Source organism: Furipterus horrens, unplaced genomic scaffold (genome assembly GCF_987537825.1).
Source record: "Furipterus horrens unplaced genomic scaffold, mFurHor1.1.pri manual_scaffold_5, whole genome shotgun sequence".
In the NCBI taxonomy this organism is placed as follows: Eukaryota; Metazoa; Chordata; class Mammalia; order Chiroptera; family Furipteridae; genus Furipterus; species Furipterus horrens.
The window spans coordinates 24,907,249-24,928,172 of record NW_028327175.1 but is presented as its reverse complement, the minus strand read 5'-3'; the positions used below and the strand labels follow the sequence as shown (position 1 = coordinate 24,928,172).

At 43.8% G+C, this 20,924-nt stretch overlaps 1 protein-coding gene across 1 annotated transcript in view; it reads left to right on the top strand.

Annotated features, from left to right (window-relative positions):
- TRIO (trio Rho guanine nucleotide exchange factor) overlaps window positions 1-20,924 on the top strand; it is a 329,457-nt gene that overhangs the window by 268,310 nt on the left and 40,223 nt on the right. Inside the window, exon 35 of the mRNA XM_090276222.1 lies at window positions 20,632-20,924. Within this exon, the coding sequence (XP_090132348.1) occupies window positions 20,632-20,924 (293 nt within the window). The remainder of the gene's footprint in view (window positions 1-20,631) is intronic.

The window sequence follows — 20,924 nt, the reverse complement described above, 5'->3', positions numbered from 1 at the left end:
TCTTTCACAAACTCTGCTTTTTTAAATTTCTACATTGCATATCTCCTGTTCTGCTAAATGCCCAAAATGTTTGTCTTGAACCCATGTGTTCTTTCATTGCACAGCTCACCGGCATCTGTTCTGTGAAAGACTGATCTCATAGTGCCATTCCTTTCCTGGGTCCTGGTCACGTAAACATCAGGCTGCTGTCATTGTTTCCTGACCACCTTTCTTACTTGATAATATTCTCACGTCACAGATGCACTCATTCCACTCATTCGCGAGCTTCTCAGTCACGTCCGACCTTCGTTCTGGTTATGGCACATTATTGCTTCCCTGAAAATTCTTCCTGCTCACGGAAGTCATTGGCCTCGTTCTCACCTTCTGCTCCCCACCCCTCACAGCCATAGTTCCCACCAGGCTTTCCCTCCCTCAGTCTGCCGGGGTCTCCCTTGGGTCTTTCTCATTTGAACTTGGTTTAGACTCTTAGAACAGATTCCCTGGTCATACCACCAAAGGAAGCTTTTCCACTTGTTGGAACTCTCTCCCTTTTCCCTTTCACCTCAACTCCTTCTGCATCCCGTTCCCATACTGCTGTCAGCGCTCTGTGGGTTCCATGGTTGTCAGCCCAGTTGTCAGGCCGGGCTCATGTGGTGCCTCCACTTGGTGCAGTTTATCTTTACTTGCCTTGTAAAGTGGCACCTTATGCAGTAAACGCTCTGTAACCTCACGCTGCATGAATAGGAAGAAGAAGGGGATGGGAAAAGCTCCTTTCTTTATTCCTGCTATGCTCCGTTGCTCTGACAAATGTGAACTTGAAATTGGAAGAGGGCAGTCACTGGGGAAATTTGCCATATATCTTAGCCAAAATATTTTACTCACTTTTAAGCATCACTCCCTTCCTCTTTAGTGAGAACATATATTACATACAAAATAATTAATTTTCCTGACAGCTTTTATTTTTTTTAAATTTTAATTAATGGTGCCGGCTTGGCAGTCCGTGTTTTTGGAAGGGGACAAAGTAAAATATTTAATAAATGTTTTAGTAAATGAAACCTTAGAAACCTTAGAATCAATTAACTTGATTTCCTTTAGGACATAATTTTTACTGCTTTTTTTTTTTTTTTTTTTTTTTTTTTGCCAACAAGAGAGGTTATTTATTTGGTAATAAAGTTTTCCTTTATTGCATAAAAAGTGCTCTGTGCAAAATTCTGCCTCTTGCTTGGTCGTGGCATAAGTAAGCCACCTATATCTGCCATGGGGCCATTTATAGGGAGAAGCCACCTTATGCTTTGCTCTTGGTCTTTCAAGAAGAATAGGAGGCCACCCTGCCCAGGTGGCTCAGGTGGTTGGAGTGTCATCCGTCCCACACACCAAAAGGTTGTGTGTCGGTCCCCAGTCGGCACGCGTACGGGAGGCAACCAACCAGTCCATGTTTCTCTCTCATGTTGGTGTTTCTCTTTCTCCTTCTCTGTCCCCCGCCCCCTAAAATCAAACATATCCTCAGGTGAGGATTCAAACAAAAGGAGAAGAATACAAGGCCCAATGTGGGCCTATAAATGGCAGCTCCCACCTTGTAGCCATTTGTCCAAGGACGCAGCGCAGTGTCTGGCTCAGCTTTCTTTGCGTTGCCCTGAACGTAGTCTCTTCTTTCTTATAGTTGTTAATTGTCATAATCTGAGAAAGAAACTAGAATTCTATGCTCTTATCACATTTTTTAGTTTGAGAATTTTTAAAATTTACTTTGCAGGTGGGGGTGGGGTGAGAACCCAAGTTTAACCTTTCTTTGCATTTTTTTGTCCTCACTGAGAACATGCTTATTGATTCTAGAGAGGGGAAGAGAGGGAGAAAGAGAGAAAGAGAAACATCAATGTAAGAGAGAAACATGGATCAGTGGCCTTTTGTCCATACTGACTGGGGATAGAACCCACAGACCAGGCATATGTCCTGACCAGAAGTCAAACCCCTCACCTTTAGGTTTGCAAGACGATGCCCAACCAGCTGAGCCACACCAACAAGGGTTGACTTTTTTTTTTTTTTTAAACTAAGGAACTAAAAATGACAACACTTTTCTTAGCAAAGCAATAATACGACACCAAATCATTTATACCGTCATTTATATTTATAACAGAAATGAGAGGAATTATTAGTAACGTGAACTCAAGGAGGTAGCACATGACTCTGTTAGTGTAGATGTAGACTTCAGCAAGGTACAGCGCCCCTGAAAACGCCTTAGTCACTGAGGGCCACATCACCATTGGGATATGTGAGGAGCATCCCAGGTGGCTGCCTCAAAGCAGGAGACGGGCCATCGCAGTAAAGGCTGGAGAGCACAGAGCGTGCTCCTCAAATTAACAAGAAACAAGAGAGTGCAAACACTTATCACGGGTTGAAAAAGTCAGACTTTGTGACTGTCAGGCAGTGGATATTCTCCAAGCCATTGTGCAGTGTGAGACGGGGGAGAGGACACATGGAAACTTTCAAATAAAGAGCAAGAATTTATGTCAGCTAAAGAAAATATCCAGTTTCCCAAAAGGACAAAAGTGAGCTTTTAAAATGCCTTACTAAAAATGCCTTTACAAGTCACAAATAAGGGTATTTATTTTCACTTGTATGGCTGCTGCTTGTAAGGGCGAATGGAGATATGTTTCTAATAAGTGAGGCGTGGCACTGTAGCACAGTGATGTAACCAGTTTCTTTTTGCTATCAAGTCACATCAGGAGGCTCTGTTTGTTGTATATCTCAGAGAAGACCTCCATCCAAACACTCACAAAGCCCAAGTCAGAAAGGCTGGCATGGATCCATTACCTGACATTTCACTGAGTAAAGGAATCGCAGCTCTGGCTGGTGGAGGGGAGGAGAAACATCTGGCTCTCACTGCGCCCTCAGAATTTCCTTGAGCTCCAATTAGAGTCACTGTGGTAGAATGTAATCCAGGGCTTCTGGATATTCCCCCCTGTGAAACCCGACTGTACAGCAGAGCTGAGAAGCAAGCAGCAGGAGCGGCTGTCCACCAGGAGAGGAGCTGCTGGTCGCCCGTGGCTGGGCTGCACGTCCCTGCCTGCCGGTGTGCCTGCCACTGTGGCCACAGCCGCCCCAGCCTGCCCTGAGGGCTTGCTGAACCGTTATCTGATTTTGCTGAAGAGTGGCTCACGCTGGCTTCGTGCAGGGACAGATCGGGTAGGGATCAGAGTCTTCAGCCTCCTGTGAGCTCAGCACGCACCATGCCTAACGGTGTCAAGCCAGCGGATCCGCTGGACTCGCTCTCCGCCGTCGGCTCAGCCTACCGCAGCAGTGGGCAGCCTGCCACCTGCAAGTACTGGATCCTCGACCTAGGTACCCATGCTTCCTGCACATGCACCTCTGCTGCTGCCTTCCAGGTGGCTGCTGGGACGGTTGCTGTGCGCTCCACTCTAAAATGGGTGCTCTTTGCTACATGCTGAGAGGGGTCTGTGTGGTGGGGACCTCTAGGAATGGAATGGGAAACAAGGGACTGTGCTCTGTGCTCGGTCCTAAGGCGCTCTTAATATCTGGGGACTGCTTTTGATTATCCCCCTTTTTTCCCCTCATAGATGGCATGTAAACAGTCTAAAGTAATCTAAGCTGCCAGTTGCCTTCTCAGGATTTTAATTGGTCTTATGTCTGTTTCAGGTTTAATTTTGTTTGGGATTTTTCAGATTATGCAAGAAAATGGCAGTGTCCTGCATTTATATTTAGATTCTCTGGTTCCTTCTCTTAAGCACTGCAGCCATATAATGAGATACTATAAAGTTATGTGGGGGAAGGGTCTCCCGGTAACCACCAGCATTTTTCCAGAGAGTGTGTGTGTGCCAGGCTTTGGCGTTTTACACAGAATTGGAATCCAGATGAGAAAACATGATTCATGCCAAGTAAATAAGCTTTCCTCCATTTGAGGAAAAGGCAGTAGTATATAAAAGAATGTAGTGGGGGAAGGAATTAGGTCTGTGGGTCCCTGCAGAAGCCCCGCAGCCCTGCAGAGGAGGCTAACTCTCCAACTGTAACCTTTGACATCTGTCCGAGCTGTACAGTCGTTAAAATGAGTTTCTCACAGGCTGTCTCCTGCATACCAGCAGGGCTGGCCTCCACCAGAATTTCATTCCTGACCTGGTGCACTTTTAATGTTTGCCTCCACTCTCTGCCAGCCATTATTCACTGTGCTTCAGAAGTGGGAGCAAGAGGGAGAATCACAGGGATCTGGGGCGACCCGGGCACGCACGGCGGGCTATTGTGAGCTCAGTAGGGAAGGGTTGAAGAGGAGCATCCCAGCAAAGAAGGGCGATCCAAGGAAAAGGGAGGCTCAGAAGTGTGCTCTCAAGCGTGTGAAAGGGAAGTGGCACTGTTGACATGTTTGCTCATGAAATACCAGAGGAAAACGACAAAATTATCTCTGATTGATGGGTCCCGGAGGGGGTAATTGTTGGCTGTGTGGGTATTAAATTTGCTGGTATAAACATTGTCTTTGATAATACTTTTTGTATTTTTTGTTCACAAAGCTATCAAAACATTTTTAAAAGTCCATAACATTTTTCATATTTACACTCATTAAACTGCTTAGGAATGGCCTCACTCTCTGGAGGTGTTTAAGTGACACTGTGCACTAGGAATTCTGCACGAGGTGGGTGAGAGCAGAAGATCCATGTGGTCTCTTTACTGAAAATAATAACAGCTGTGCAGTGGGACGAATAGTTGATGACTTCAAATGTCTGATTTAAAATCAGCCACTCAATAGCTGCAGGTCTGTGGTTAAGTACCTTATCTCTCTGAACTTTTATTTCTTTGCAGAATGGGAATAACAACAGAGCCCTCCATCGATATATTATTAACATCCCCAATGTTTAGGTCAAAATATTTTAATGAGCAATTTTACCAAGAAGTAATGGATTTTAGCCCTGGCCGGGTGGTTCAGTTGGTTGGAGTGTTGTCCCGTACACCAAAAGTTTGCAGGTTTGATCCCTGATCAGGGCATGTACCTAGGTTGTGAGTTCGACCACCAGTTGGGGCATGTACAGGAGGCAAGGGATCAATGTTTCTCTCTCACATCAATGTTGTTCTCCCTTTCTCCCTCTCTTCCTCCCTCCTTCCCTCTCTCCCTCCTTCTCTCTTTCTCTACAATCAATAAACATATCCTTGGGTGAGGATTTAAAAAAGCAGTAAGGAGGGGGGAAAAGTAAGGGATTTTAAGAAAACAGCATTTTTCTTACAGAGGGAATTTTGAATCATAGCAATATTTTAGTTCCTTAAACATTCTTCTGGAGGGACATAATTAAACTGACTTTTTAAACTCTGGAGGCTAGTTATGCTAGTATGTGTTCGCTTTCCTCTAGATATATCTTTGTCCTGGCAATCCTCACACTATACTGGAAACTGTAGGTGATGTTATCTAAGCTGTCACCACAAAAATTTTAAGCTAATGCAAATTTGGAAAGAAATTGATGTCTGCTGGAATTTTCATGGGAAAAAAAAAATCTCTTTACAGTACAAGATAGATGAGAGAAAGCAAAACTCATTTTTCTTCTTGAGAAATATGACTGTCCGTTTCTTTCCAAACCTTCATAGAAATTCCAAGACAGTTTTCTAATTGCCATGTTATATGAGTGATATTTTAATACAGTCTGATTCTACTTATTATATTGATTGTGGGGAAATATACATGCATTTTTTTGAAAAGGAAAAAAATGATTTTCAGTAATAGTCCAGAAATCAGTCCTAAAATAACTTTAAAATGCCCAGTAAATCAGAGGGTGATTACAAAGCCCTTTTTTATGTCCACAAGCAGTCTGGAGGTTCATTTGTTGAAGTACATGGGGAAGGGACTGTTTTTCTGCTTTCTTACGTATTCACTGGGGCGTTCTCCTTGTCAAATGTGAATTAGTCGTGCTTGGCCTAATCTGCATGGAAAGCGTGTTTTTATTTGCAGACATTGCCATTACCGATAACTCACACAGCCATAAGCCTGGAGAGTTTCACTCCTAAGTAATCGTTAGAACAAGAACTCAAGGGACAGTAGGGTCCAGAAGAACTACAAATAATCTTTTAAGAGGGTTCCAGTGAGAGAATCCAGTTATACTGATACCATAGTGGAACTATTAAAAAAGAAGTGTACCCTTTCATAAAACACATGGAATCTGGTCCAGTGCTGGACGTAGTCCCTGAGTAAGGAAGAACGTGAATGCAGTTATCTTCTGGAACATTAAACAGATCCATATACAGAGTGAGTGAATTCTGTGCCTTATCATTCTTGAACTCTTTGCAAGTCTTCTTTGTTTTTTGCTGAGGAGTGTGGACTCTTGTCAATGCAATTAAAAAAAATAAAGGAAAACATTTCAAAGACTAAATGTAGGAGAGACATTTCTTTGCTGAAATATAACATGAGCCCATTTTGAAAGCATGCAGGTAGGTGAATCACAGGGCCCACTTCACAATGAGGACACCGGTGCCCAGGACAGTCCATTTCCTGGGAGCAAACGAAAACCACGCGAGTCCTCAGCACAATAGTGTTTTGTTACAGTTGTGAAAACTGGTTGTTGCACGCAAGTTACTGTACAAACTAAATTCTGTCACAGATGGTTTTTGCTCTTTCAGTATTTTTAAATGAGTCAGAGCTGAAGACACAATATGCCTAATACAACGTGAATAGTGTGTTATTGTAGAGGTCAGACCTCCACAGTTCTTGTGGTGGTTCACCCTTGCCAAGGTGACCTTGGCTAAGTCCTTGTTAATGTTGCTCAACTGCAGTTTCCTCATCAGCAAAAAAAAAAAAAAAAGAAAGAAAGAAAAAGTATGCTTACTATGGTTATGTTCTCCAAAAACTACACAAAAGGTTTTGTTTCCTTTTATGCAAACGGCAATTTTAAGGTAATTTTAATTTGTTTTCTCACTTTTCACTGATCAGAGCTGCATTTATTTGTCACTCTGAGCTTGTGATGACAATTTGGAGGTGAGGGGTGTTACACACTGAATTTATATACATTTCCAGCCAAAAAGCAAAGAAACTTAAAATTATTTGATGTTATTTAGGGCAAATATAGAAAATTTGAAATATATGAAGTTTTAATTTAAAGATTTCAAAATGAAAATAATGGGCTGCAAAGTTCCCTCAAGGTGCCTTGGAAACCTGCAGGTCCCAGGTTAGCTGCCTTGGGAGGAAATGACCTCTCCTGGTTCTGGAATTCTTCCTCCCCTCTAGACAAGGAGCAGCCTCCTCCTCAGCTGTAATCTCTCTTTGGTATGTGGTCCAAGTATTTCTCTTTAGCTAGCCTTCAGGGGAACACGAATTTATGGCTTTTTACTCTGAAGAATTTCCTCCAGGTGCTGGAAGTTGGCCTTGGGGGTGAGTGAGCAAGTCTATAAACCCAGTGCAGTCTGCTTGGGGCCCCGGGTAATGAGCCATGGAATCTGTGCGTGGGGCTCCCTCCACTTCCTCTTCTATCTCCAAGGACTGGCAGGAGGGTCGGGAGGAGCCACAGCCCCCAGGCTCCCAGTCATTTTTTACAGTTCTCACGTGAGACCATACAAACATGAACAGAGTGCATCTCCCCCAAGATATATGGTTTCTCTGAAATTACATGCTCATTGTTAAAAACAATTGGAAAATTCACAGACATATTGAACAGCAGAGGGGAAAATAACATCCTTAGACAACCACAGGTAATATTTGGACGTTTTCTTCTAGTCTTTTATATGTAAAGTAATGCTTCTTTTATTTATAATTTTTAAATTTGACTAAAAGAAGTCCCACAATCCTTTATGTTGTTCATTTTCTCAAATGTGCAGTTGAAGAAATTTCTACTGTTGCATCATGTTAAAGTTAATACCAATTCATGTTGGCCTGACCATGGACCTGTACCATATCAGCATGACTAGAGTTATTTTCTTGTCTAAGGATGCAGCCCCTGGAAAATTTCTGGACCAAAGTGTATAGTCCCTAAGTCAATTCACCTTCCTCTTGTCTCTTAAAGCTGATGGGTTCTTGGAAGAAGTAGCCCAGAGGCCCAGGCGCCCATGTAAAGCTGAGTAAGGAGTCTTTAATAACAGGAAGGGAATGTGCTTGTTATGAGGTAGAACTAAAAACTGGCTGTTTTTCCTTTGTCTCTCTCCAGCTAGAAAGCAAGCCAACACGCAGCGCCTAGCCCAGTCATTCTCCGCCGCCCACTCCCCAGGCAGAGGCTGTTTGGTTATTTCCTACATTGCTTCCCTCCTGCCCTCCCTGCCCTGGCAGTGCCATTCTGTCACACGGGGCACTAATTAAAGCCAAAGACAGAATTTGTGCATTAATTGGCGTTCCTAGCAGAGGCGTCCTTTTCATTCCCTTTGTCTCTGTGCCTGCTTTGTTCCTTCCTGGAATAGCTCCAGCCTCCTGCCCTCCTTCCTTCCTTCTCACTGTAGTTACTCAGATGCCTCAATAGCACGGACTGCTGGAGAGTTCCTAAAAGGACGACCTTATTAGTGAGGAAGTGTGGGGGATTCTTAGAAGCTGCCTTGTTCTGGACTCCGTCACTCCTCCCGAGGCGCATTATAGATGGAGATTTCAGATCCCATGTTGGATACGTGAATAGCCCTCCCAACCCTCTGTTATTTCTGATTTTTTTTTTCTTTTTTGGCTTTTGTTGTTTTAGTGTGTGATCTCCTGGAAAGAGAGTGGGCAGTCCTCAGGAAATTACAAAATCATAATTTGAGAACTAAAATGCAGTGCCGTTCAGTTCTTGTAGGGGAGTGGGGGGGTGGGGGGACAGGATGTCATAAAATCAAATTTAGATGAGGTTATGGGATTGCAACCCTTACCCCCTGTGTTCTTGGAAGGGGAAACCTTGGGCTGTTTGCCCTCTCAGCTGTGTGGTTAACATTTTAATCCCATACCTAGCTTTAATTAAAGCAGCATTTTGCTTTTGGTAGAGGTGCTACTAAAATATAATTGTGAAAGGAATTCCTAATTGGTTAGGGCTTTTCTTTCCCTTGTTTTTGAACCAAACCACCAGGGACCATAAAATATAATATCCTAGATATTTGCTTTGCGGTTTGGGGTAGGGGGAGATCATCCATTTCCTGATTCTGCACAGCTGTGACTCTTTCTAAACTAATATTCCATCCCTTGAGACTGAAACTTCAACTAACCTGTGGGGAGATGATGTGAAGAGTGATACAGCTTGGCAAGCTCCCTGCAGAACATTCCAAGGCCAGTTTTGTTTTTAGTTAATGCTATGTAAAAATGAGTATATGACTCTATGAAATGAGTTGTGTGGATTTATGAAAACACAAGTTTGCATGGTTTATAGCATGTTTTGGTTAGGTGCGTTCTTATGCAATTCATGCATTTTCTAGAATGTAGGGAAAAGACTTTCACATGTTGGTATTCTGAATCTGGTCTTAATTTAAAACAACGAATTTATATATGAATGAAGAGAAAGCTATCACCACTTGAAACAAATCAGTCACGTAGTTTAAACTGCTAACTGCAGAATCTTCTTTTAAACTGTTTTACATGGGATGTCTTTGTCTTCATTTAAAGACACTTCCGACTTTGAAAATCTACATATCACCCCTAAAAACCTTTGGTTTCTTCTTTAAGCAGGTAGCCTAAGTTATTTCATTTTCTTTTTCAATGAGTAATAAGAAGACATTCATCAAAAGCATAAATATTCATCAGGGAGAAAGTAGTTCCAAATGTAAGCCTCCTTCAAATAAGTTTAGAACTTTAATGACTAACACTTTGTGTTTAATATCAGGAATGGCTATGCCAACAGGCTAAACATTCATGTTTCTTAGTGTTAGAGCCTCTGAAAGGCAGAATCAGAAGGAGGGAATGTTGTGTGAACATCCTGTGATCACTTTTCCCCCTCAAATTCACTTTCTGTTCTTTTAAAGAATGATTATTCAGAACAAGAACAAATACAGTATTGCCTTGGAAGTGGCTTCCAAATGAAGAAATAAAGAATCAAGAACACATTATTTTATCACAGAGCAACCTCATTATCTCTAAGTCAGCAGTATACGAAATACTAAGTAATCTGGTAAACACACAGGATTTGTTTTTTTGGCCTTTCTTTGTGTAAGTGATATTAATCATTTGACTTCTTGGGAACACAGAGGGTCTCAGCCTCTGAAAAAGCCAGCTGAATAGAGGAGCATTCAGAAGTTTTCCTGGTTTCTGAGCCTTTAAGCGACCAGGGCCAAGATCAGCATGCCGCAGGATGTCATTAACTGCCTGCATGGCAGGGCCTGGGTGGCCGTCCAGTCACATACAGCATCCTCCCCTGCAGAGCCTCCATGAAGCTGCCTGGACTTGGGCTTACACCTTTCGCTTCATCCTGTAGGAGGGGAAGTGGAACCAGGTGAGGTGTCAAGGCCTTCTTCCTCCTCTGCCTCTGTACTCAGTGGCCTTCCATGGGCCAGGACTTCACATGGAGCAGAGCCACTGTGGGGCTTGGTGTGGGCAGTGGGGCCACTTACTGGCTAGAGAGCTTCCCACGTGAGGGCTGATGGGAAACCTCCTTTCACCTTCTGATTGCTCCAGTCGGTGACACTGAAGAGCCATGTGGCTCATGCATTTGGAGCCTGAAGGCCAAATTGGGAGGTGTCAGAAAGCTCTGGTGGACATTAATGCCTCCGGTGTGCGGGATTTGAGTGTGTGTTTCCGGTGTCATTTTTACATCCTTTTTTTTTTTTTAAGTTGTCTTTCTTTCATCCTGCAAGGATATCTTGCAACATCTGCTCTTGCCTTTGCGTAAAAGTCAGGAATGAGCCCACATCTCCTCCTTTGGGAATTTCTTTTCTTTTTTGTGACAGCTTAGGCTTCTGGTTGCAGAAAAAGCTTTCTCTTTATCTCCCAAAAATATATTTCAAGGGCTAGCTCCCATAAAAAGCAGAGAAAACGGCCCTGTCATTCCAAGACAGGAATATGGACTTGAAATGGTCCCTGAACAAAGCCAGTGTCTGCATGGAAGGAGGAAGGATCACATTAAAAAGTAAGCTCCAACATAAGGTAGCATTGAAGAGAACTTTTTGACAATATGGTTGTAACGGTGTGTGGGGGCATCAGACAGGCCAATGCCACCTTGGCAGTGCCCGCAGGATGTCACCTCAGCTTTGTCTTTGCTAGGGGCCAGTTTGCCTCTTGCTAGAGCTGCCCCTGCCCAGCATTCTGGTCACAAACCATGACAGCTACCAGGCTCTTCTTTTCTGGAAACCAACAAACAGCCTGGTTATGGACGGTCACCAGCCACAGATCCAATGGTCCCTAGAGCATCCCTGATCCAGCGAATGAGCCAGGTCCTGTTTTATTCAAGGCCCGAATCACTCATTTCAGTAGATTTTAACTCCTGCGGTGATCATATCTCACCCATTCTTTTTGTTATTCACTATCAATGATGACCCTGCCCATTGTTTTACTTCTGAGGTGGCTTGCAGGTTTGAGCTTTGGCACACTGTGATATGCTGTTTATCTGATTGGCCAAGTGAAGGACTGTGCCATCTGCTTTCATTTTTCATTTAATTTCTTTACACTTCTGTATTGGAAATGCAAGTGGTGAAATTCAAATGGAGAAAGACCTGTAAAGGGAGATGGTTTTCTGACGAGAAATTCTGACAAGTTAGTGTTCCCCTCACAAGAATGAGTTTGAGAGGAAAAATGATGCTTGGAGTTTTGCCTTTGTTGACATAGCCACATTTTCTAATGATGGCGTAATGTTTTAACTGTTTTCAGAAACCACCCGAAGAATAAACAGCATTTAGAGATTCTCTGAGAGTCAGAAGAGCAAATGTGTGCACATGTGACCTCTGTTTGCACGTTCCATTAGGTTAGATGGATGTTGGCAACCGCTTGCTCTGATGCACCTCCTTTGGTGCTGTGGGGGAGGCTGTCCTCCCTTCATAACACGGCCCCCTATGCCTCGGGCACAGAACAAGGAAACCGCTGTGTGCGCACTCCGGCCCACACGCTTGCCTTCAGCCTTCACAAAAAGGTAGAGCAATTGTTCCTAATGGAGTCCACTGTTTCTAGTTGAGTCTGTTTTAATTATTGCCAGTGATTACATTGCGTTCTTTCATTCAGGGGTTCCCAGGTGGGCTGCAAGTGAAGGCTCCCCTGTGAATTGTGGAAGGGGGCCGCCCAGGGAACATGAATGTGTTGGTCATTTATGTGCATTTTCTCAGGCAGCAAAGACCATGTGTTCTTCATTACAGTGTGAGAGCTGTGGGCTACGTTAGCTGGGCCTCTGGTTGAATCTAGGGATTTTTTTTTTAAGTTGGGGAAATTTATCTTTCTCCGTCATGTTTTCTGTGTTCACTTCATATTTGAAAACAAACACAGAATTCGCATTTCTGCATTAAAGACCCACTGTGAACTGTTTCACCAAATTGTAAAATTATGTGAAATTGCATCCCGTGTTTTTCTTGCCACATTTTCAGCTATTACCATCCTGCAAACTAGTGCCCGGTGCCCCTATGTAGCTTCTAACATGTAAAAAGGATTCTTTCCCATGTCAACATGGATGTGCACGACGAAGCCCAGAGTGAAGCTCTGGAACCCCAGAACACCTGATGCCAGGTGTGTGCAGAGAAGCAGTAACTCAACAGGAATGCAGTGTCCGGTCCCAGTCTGTGCTTCAACCCCTGGTGACTTGTCAGTGCGCCCAGGAACAAAGTGAGAGTCACCAACTCGCACACGGAAGACGTGAAACATGTAAGAGAAGGTAGCTAGAATGAAGAACTAGAAGTCAACCTAGTTTTCAGATACTTATTCACAAATAGCATATAGATTTAAACTTGGAAGAATAGTCTAGAAAGAGATGCTTCTGTATTCTGAACCACCAAAAGGGCAACCATATCAGGGCAGGTCAGTTTCCTAAAATTCCCCAATTGGTACCCTAGCTTCGAGTTACTCATCACCCTCATCCATCCTATACCTAGCATGTGGAGGTGATGTAATCACTATAAAATATAGAGATAATGTGACCCTAGAGATGCATCTGGAAGAAGAATTTACAGATTACCTCACTTTTTATGTGATCGTCAAGAGGATTTCTAGAGTGTTGTGGTCTATTGTTTTTTTTTGTTTTTTGTTTTTTTTTTTTTATTCCAACAAAAGATTACCTTGATCCCCAAGGCAGGGGATTAAAATCCAGTTTTAGAAGCATAGAGAGGGCAATCATTAACTCAAATTTTGCTCTAGACTATTCGAACCAACCTAGGCAGCAGTCCTAAGCTAATGACTTATTTGCTCTTTGCTTTATAAGTAATTTATAGATCTGATTTCCACATGTACATTTCAACCATTCTGGTGTGGTTGAAGTGTTTCCTAAATAAAAATATGGCTTGCTGCATTGAATTCTTGACAAGACAGAGGTTTAATAGGCCAGGTACCCCTGATGAAAGCCTGCCCGGTCTATTCCCACAGAGTCTGATGGGATTATCTTCAGACTTTAGAAGCATCTGCCCCGAAGTGTCCCTGAATTATCTTTCTCTTGCACATCGCTATGACTGATAAACATTTCTCTAAGTCCTTCCAACCAGAATCGTAAATCAGTACTTGGCTTTGCAAGTGTGCCGAGCTCTGAGTTAGGCTTGTCCTTGTCAGAGCACGTGTGTCAGGGCATCACTGCGTTGCTCACTTGACAGATATTTGCACACACCTACAATGGACGGAAAGATGGAAACATTGTTCTTTAAAACGAACTAGCTGTATTTGTTCGTGGGGACTGTGGAGGAGAATTTGAAATGTGAGCCAGCTGTTTATTGGAAAGTCTCCCAGTGCTGAACACATGCATCTGTGTGGTGGCCATGCCTCATCAGACATGATGCGGCGATCAGCGTTGGTCCCATGTGTGTGCGTTTGGCTGACAGCCTGTGGGGAGCGTCTGTCCCAGCAGACGTTCAGTGGCTGGGGCAGCACGGTGACGCCAGCCATCCAGAGAGACCAGGCCTCGCTGTCCCAACTGTTCTGTGTTCCTGCTGTGGGCCTGGGGGTGCTTGTCTTGCAGATGGGTCCTCACCCCTCTCCCGGCTCCCCTATGCCCTGCTTTTGCTATTTCTTTTTCTCTGCAAAAATGTGAGTATTGCTTCATGTCCGCGTTAGGCTATCAGTTTACAAAGACGTTTTTTGTTCCTTTCCCCAGCAGCCTGGTGAGGAATCAGTCATTTCACAATCAGGAAATGAAGGCCTTGTAAGATACACTCACTCAGTGCGTGACCCACCACAGTGGGACTGAAACTCAGCCCCGTTGCTTTCGAATGACCATTAATCTGTAAAGTGATCGCTTTAAGGTAAAGGCAAGCTTTAAGCTCTAGAGGTCCCACACAAACAAACAGCACAAAACTCTGCCCTCCTGGAGCTTGTGCTCTTGAGATTTGTGAAGTGGAGGACATGCAACAAGGCCTGCAAGGAGATGGACAGGTTTTGGTGACACATTCAGATTCAGAGGCTGGAGTTTGTGACTCAGTGGACAGCCATACTCAGCCATCCAGCTTTTACTCTAGAACACTAATAAACATCTTTAAGACGTTACCATTCCAAAAATGAGGAGAGGGTTAAAATGAAACTTGATCCTTCTTAGTCTGCATCTAGCAGGATATGGACTCTTTTCCTTTTCTTCTTACTTTTTTTTTTTTTTAAGTGCTTTATTAATCACAGATGTCTCAGATTTACAGTCTGGGAATAGCAGGCGATTTCTCTTCTCTCTCTCTCTCTCTCTCTCTCTCTCTCTCTCTCTCTCTCTCTCTCTCTCTCTCTCTCTCTCTCTCTCCCTCTCTCCCTCCCTCTCTCTCTCTCTCTCTCTCTGTGTGTTTTCACATGGTGGAATTCTTCCCTGTGTGGGGCTGAGGGTCAGGGCTCCAGCTTTACCCTCCTTTCTTTAGCTTTTTCATTATTTTAAGAAGAAATCCAGCATGGACTTCGTGTGAACTCTGACTTCAGCTAAGGAGCCGTCTTCTTGGGATTGATTTCCCCCTCAAAATAAGGAGAGATCAGCTTACTGATTTTTCTCTTTCAGGGCTTCATGCAGATCACAAATGACTTTCTTGCACACATTTGAGTGTCTTTTTAAATGGCTGTCATGTTCTTTTTTCCTTTTTAAAGATGTTTAAAATTTATTTTTAGAGAGAAGCGAAGGGGGTGAGAGAGAGAAAGAAAGAGAAAGAGAGAGAAATGTCGATGTGCGAGAGGTACATCCATCAGTTGCCTGTTTCATGCCCCCAACTGGGGACCTGGCCCGCAACCCAGTCATGGGCCCTGACTGGGAATCAAACCAGTCACCTTTCAGTTCCCAGGCTGGCACTCAATCCACTGAGCCCCACAAGCCAGGGCCGTGATGTTCTGATTGTATTTCTTTATGCTAAAATTCCCTTTGTCTACTTAATAAGGGACAAGTTATTTTTTAGAAATAGAAACAGAATGATTCATTCGTCCTTCATCCCTCTAAAAATGATTTTGAGTATGTCTGAGCATGCTAGGCCTGTGATTACAAAAATTATTAAAACAAACCCGTGTGTCCTGGGTGCTCACAGTTTGCATACATACAGTGTAGTAAGTTCTGGAAGACCAGGGGTCCAAGAGAAGGTTGCCTCAACTGTCCTATATTTGTAACTAGCACTTTGCAGTTTGTAAAGCTCATTCATTCCCATTACTTCGTATGATCCTGTTATAGCCCTGTGAGATGAGGGAATTCAGATGCCAGAATTTTGGTGTGGGGTCACAGCTGTGGAGTGGGAGAGCTGGGCTCAGACTCAGACCCTTGACAAGTCCGGAGTCCCTCTGACATCCTTCATTGATCTTCCATCTGGACCTTGAATCAGGGGAGTTTCCCCAAGCTGAAAAGAGGAAAGCACATTCCCAAACAAGGAATGGCCTGAGCAGCAGACATTCTCATAGATGTGAAAGTTCATGTACTGAAAAGTGCAGTACTCGGTGTTAAGTCCTTTTTTCTTTGAAGGAAGTGGAAGTTGAGGGGATGGAAGAGAGTGACAGATGAGTTTTCCATTATATTTCTCAGGCAGTTCGTTCCTGTACTCCGTTTCTGCCCCCATGCCCACACCACACAGGATGGGTGATGCTCCTCTGCACTCACCCTCCCCACGGGGCATCTGGCCAGGCTCTGTCTTGCAAGAAAGCTTGTATAGTATAGGCTGTTACAAGAACAGCCTTGAGCTATTCTAAATTACCATTGGTAATAATAATTCACAAACTTGGAACTTGACTAAAAATAGATGTTACCTGTAGCTCATCTCAAAACTGATGGGGGCATACCCCACGCCAGGACATCACCATTCATGTGGGACTTAAGTCATCAGGCGGTGTGCTGAGGCTGGGAAGCTATCTGCAGCTGGACATCAATTCACTCATTCACCCCATCGTCATTTATTCAATGTACACCTGTTAGGCTTCAAGGTTGTGCCACAGAGCCTGTGGGCAGTGGGCAAGTGGTTGTAAACAAACCAGACCCAGCACCCACCTCTGTGGTAGCCTGGAATCAAGGTCATGGCTGGCTTCCTATCTGGACAGTTCCCCAGCTGGGAAGAAGCTGTCCTGTAATGGTCACACAGAGCACAGGCCATAGGCTCTCCGCCCGAGGATCACTCCTATAATTGGCCTGAGCTGTTACAGTCCCATTCTGAGCAGAAAGGTGAGGTCTCAGAAGAAGGGGGTCCCTGAGCAATGCTCTGCAGACGCAGCATAGCTGAGCCATCGGGAGCTCTTCTGGGAAAGTCACCAGCGTGCAGACCAGTAATTGAAGCTCTTCCCAAGGAGACTTTCTAAAGCTGTGTGTTTGTGTCATTTACTCTTTACCTTATGTCCAGCCACATGGGAAAACTCAGTCCTGCTGGGTTTCATTAGGATCTGTTAATTTAAAATTTGCAACAGATCAGTTGGGCTAGTGGGCAAAGGCTGTTCGTCAGGTAACTAAAAATAATAGCAGGCACTTTATTTCATATTATTAATGATTATATTTAATAGTTTTTAAGTTTATAAAACTTCTGCTTTATGCATTACATCACAATCCAGTCAAGAACATACAAATGGGCTATTATAATCCACTGACTTGGGGAAAAGGAGTTTGTGTATTGAAGAGAAAAAAAAATACAATTTATTGTCTTTTCAGAAAGTGTCAAAAGCATGAAGAATTGAACATTACTATTAAAAACAAAGTAGAGGAGGAGCCATTAATCTATTTTGCTTTTGGTTATTTTTTCATTAATCACGAGAACTGTGACAAGTGTGTCAGATCTGCATGATACAAAATATTCAATGATCTTAGAGACAGATGGTGAAATTTCTCCCCCACATATTCAGACTTATGAAACAAAATTGTTTTTCAGGATATAATTTAAAAATTGACAGAAATTTCCTTTTTAGTTTATAATTGCAGCTAGCATTTTTTCCCCCTAGGTCATAAATATTCCAGTAAAATGAAATAATGTCACTTAAGTGATTTGATGAAAAGCAGCTCAGGAAGAGACTTTCTCTTCCCTTCAAAGCATCCATTTGTCTGTAGCACTCCTGAGCTCTGACCTGGGGCAGCTCGGCCCCTTTCCTGGGTCTAAGACGGTCCATTCAGCCACGGCCATATTTATAACACTCGACCTGTCACGTGAGGAGGCGATATCTTTTGAACCTACTTTCCAAAGTGCAAAGAACCAAATCCTGTGCAGCTGAACCCACAGAGAGAAGCTAGGAAACAACGTCTCTAATTTCTTTTTCTTTAGAACCAGTTTGTACAACCACCAGCTCCTATCCCAAGCAAGGCTAGAATGTCCTGAGAATCATCCTCCTAAAGCCAGAGGGTCCCCAAAACATTGCTGATTGACTACAGGTACCTCTGTCCTGCCTGCTAAGACTCGCTGGGTCTGCTGGCCAGTGGAGAGGTCTAACCCCGTCCAAGAGCCCTCTCACTTTTCTGTAACCCCGCAAGTTTTAGTGGACAAAGGCACTACCTCATAATTCCTGGTAGGTGTCCCCTTTGCACTTACAATTCATATTGTGTGCTGCATTGCTCCCACACCAAATTCTCCCAAATTCTCATTTTCAGGCGCAAAAATACATATTAAATTTGTTTGTTGACTTGGGTAGTGTTCCCCATTACTTCTGATGTCTGAGTGTTCTGCTTATGAGGGTTAAGACCTGTAGTTGATTTAGTTTTATTAAAGTATATGGGCCTCAATCTTCCTCCTGCCTCCCCCAGGTCATACAAGGCACAACGGATCTCCATCAGTGACACCCAATCCCAGCTCACACTGTCCAGGATGCTGCCCCACCTCCATTTGTGCAGCACCTTCATAGGTCTTTGTCCCATGCAGTTATTTGACTGAGGGCACATACACTGAAGAAGTGACTGTCCTTAAAATATGGGCTGTGAGCCAGCTTGCTCTGTCTCTTTAGGCTGGAGGTTTCTGGTGTTTCCTTTGGGTACTTAATAAGCACCTACTGTAGGTGAGGCCCTAGGCGTACATACACCAAGTAGCAAGACAGATGAGCCCCTGCCCTCATGAAGCTTACATTCTCTAGGCATCAGGCCCAGCTCATGCAAAGACCACTTCAGGGCTGCCTCCTTCATGAAGCCCTCTGTGATAAGTCCACCTGGTTTCGTTTCTTCTCAGCCGCTAACAGCATTTGGACTGGCTTATAACTTGTGCCCACTCTTGCCTGTATGATAGATATGCAATTCCAGAAACCACTATGTGGTGAACCCCATGAGTGAAGGAAGTGGGTTTTATTCATCTCTCTCCAGTGGCAAGTTCAGGGCTTGGCTCTGAGTCACAGCACATTAAATGACTATGAAATATGTCACCATGTCTTGCTAATAGTACTGAAAAAAAAAAAAAAACTTTAGTTGAATAAATTATCATCTGGTATGTGGATGATCCAAACCCCTCTCTTCCTTTGGGCCTTCCTGTTGTCGCTACCACTAAGAGTTCCTAAGGTGAGGGAGCATGTCTCCTTCATTTGCCTTTTCTGAGCACCTGAGGAAGTCCCTCGGAAGTATGTACTTTGTGAATGTCAGCTTAATGGGGCCATTCTTCTACCTCATCCAGATGGTACCTGAGGAAAGTAAGGCTGATGTGGAAATGTTTTAGTAATTCATTTAAAATTAAATAAAATAAAAAAATGTATATAAAAACATACATATAGAGGGGGAGAGATTATTAGTCATCAATAGAATGCTATTCTGATTAATTTTGAACTAATGTTGGCCCCTGAGAAAATCTAGATTTTTAAGAATGAGAGATCTTGCTTAAAATGCTGCATCTCTTTATGGAAGATTATACCCTCTGCCATGCAAGGCTGGGGCCAGGAAAGCAATAGGACAGCAATTAGACAGGGATCCACTGTCTAGCCCGGGCGTCTGGAGCTTGAGTGGGAAACCGCTGTTGACTCTCACTGTAATCACAGGATTGGGAGGAATTAACACCCTTCCTTTCTAAACACATCACACAATGGTCTGCTGTGCCAGCAGAGGTACAACTCGTACAGGTGTCTGTGGGAAAGGATCTTTCCAATGATTTGTTTTAATTTATTGTTAAGACTTCAAAAGAGTTCAGAAAATAACAAGCATAGTGAATGATCTTCTTCCTCGTTCCATTTCCTAAAGGAAAGCGTTTACTCCGTTTCACTGTGGTCGAGTCCCCGATGTGAGCACTCGCGAAAGGGCCAGGGTCCAAGGTCACTGGTTTTCAATTTGTAAAGTAACTTATGCCTCATACATAACTCCATGGGTCTGCTGAGTGTCATCTGTGACCTAAGTTTTTTTTATATCTTTGTTCTCTTGAAAAATCATCAACTCAGGGTTGACTATATTTAATTTTTAAGCTCCAGTAAGAAGACTGGATATGTTTTCTGTACAGCATTTTGGTTGAGGAAGAACTTCTCCTCCTCACATATTTCTTTTAAAAATGTGTTGTTTTGTTATTGCTACTGGTATATTTCCTCCAACATGCGAAATAACTTTGCTTAGACTGAAAGCAAAGATGTACATGCCTGTGTAGTTTCAAAGTCCGGCTGTGAGCAAGGGGCTGAGACTGGGTACACCTATCAGCCTGCCAGAGCCACTGTGCATCTTCAACACTGAACTTTCCAGAAGGCTGTCATTTGTCACAAAGTCTGACCAGGTCAAAGCTATATTGATACACACACACACAAATACATTCATTTATTGAGTTATACTTTTATTCACTGGGAGTGAATCAGACTAGTAACATTTATCTGACAGGATTAGTTTTTAATTTCAGTTAAGTTCTTTAAACCATTCTTTCTTGGTTTCTGTTGATCAAGAAAATGGGTAAAAATAATTTAAACATTCTGTCCTCCAGTATCTGTGGCATTTTAAGTGATAATGACATTTTAAATGTGTGATAATAATACTGGATTGGAGACATGGGGTTTCTCAGAGGGCATAGCGCATGTTGAGTAAAGTCATCTCTAGCGTACTCAAATTTGGTAAACACTTAGAAAGCATGTGCCTGGAGGCATGGAACTTTCCCTGTGACGTTTCTGCCTGGAAGGATGCGCCAGTGGGTAGAGCTCAGATGTCGCCCAATCTCCGCATCACTGGTGCTGCTGAGGCTTGCGGGCACAGGGACTCCGCTTGGACACTGGGAGGCTTTGTGGGCCGTTCAGTCACTCTTGCTGTCTCTCTCTTGTTCCTTCAGACTCGCTGTCCGTCTCCAGTAACGATGCCAGCCCGCCTGCCTCCGTGGCCTCCCTTCAACCCCATATGATGGGGGCCCAGAGCTCCCCGGGCCCCAAGCGCCCGGGCAACACCCTGCGCAAGTGGCTGACGAGCCCGGTGCGGCGGCTGAGCAGTGGCAAGGCTGACGGGCACGTGAAGAAGCTAGCACACAAGCACAAGAAGAGCAGGGAGGTCCGCAAGAGTGCCGACGCCAGCTCGCAGAAGGACTCCGACGACAGCGCGGCCACCCCGCAGGACGAGACCATCGAAGAG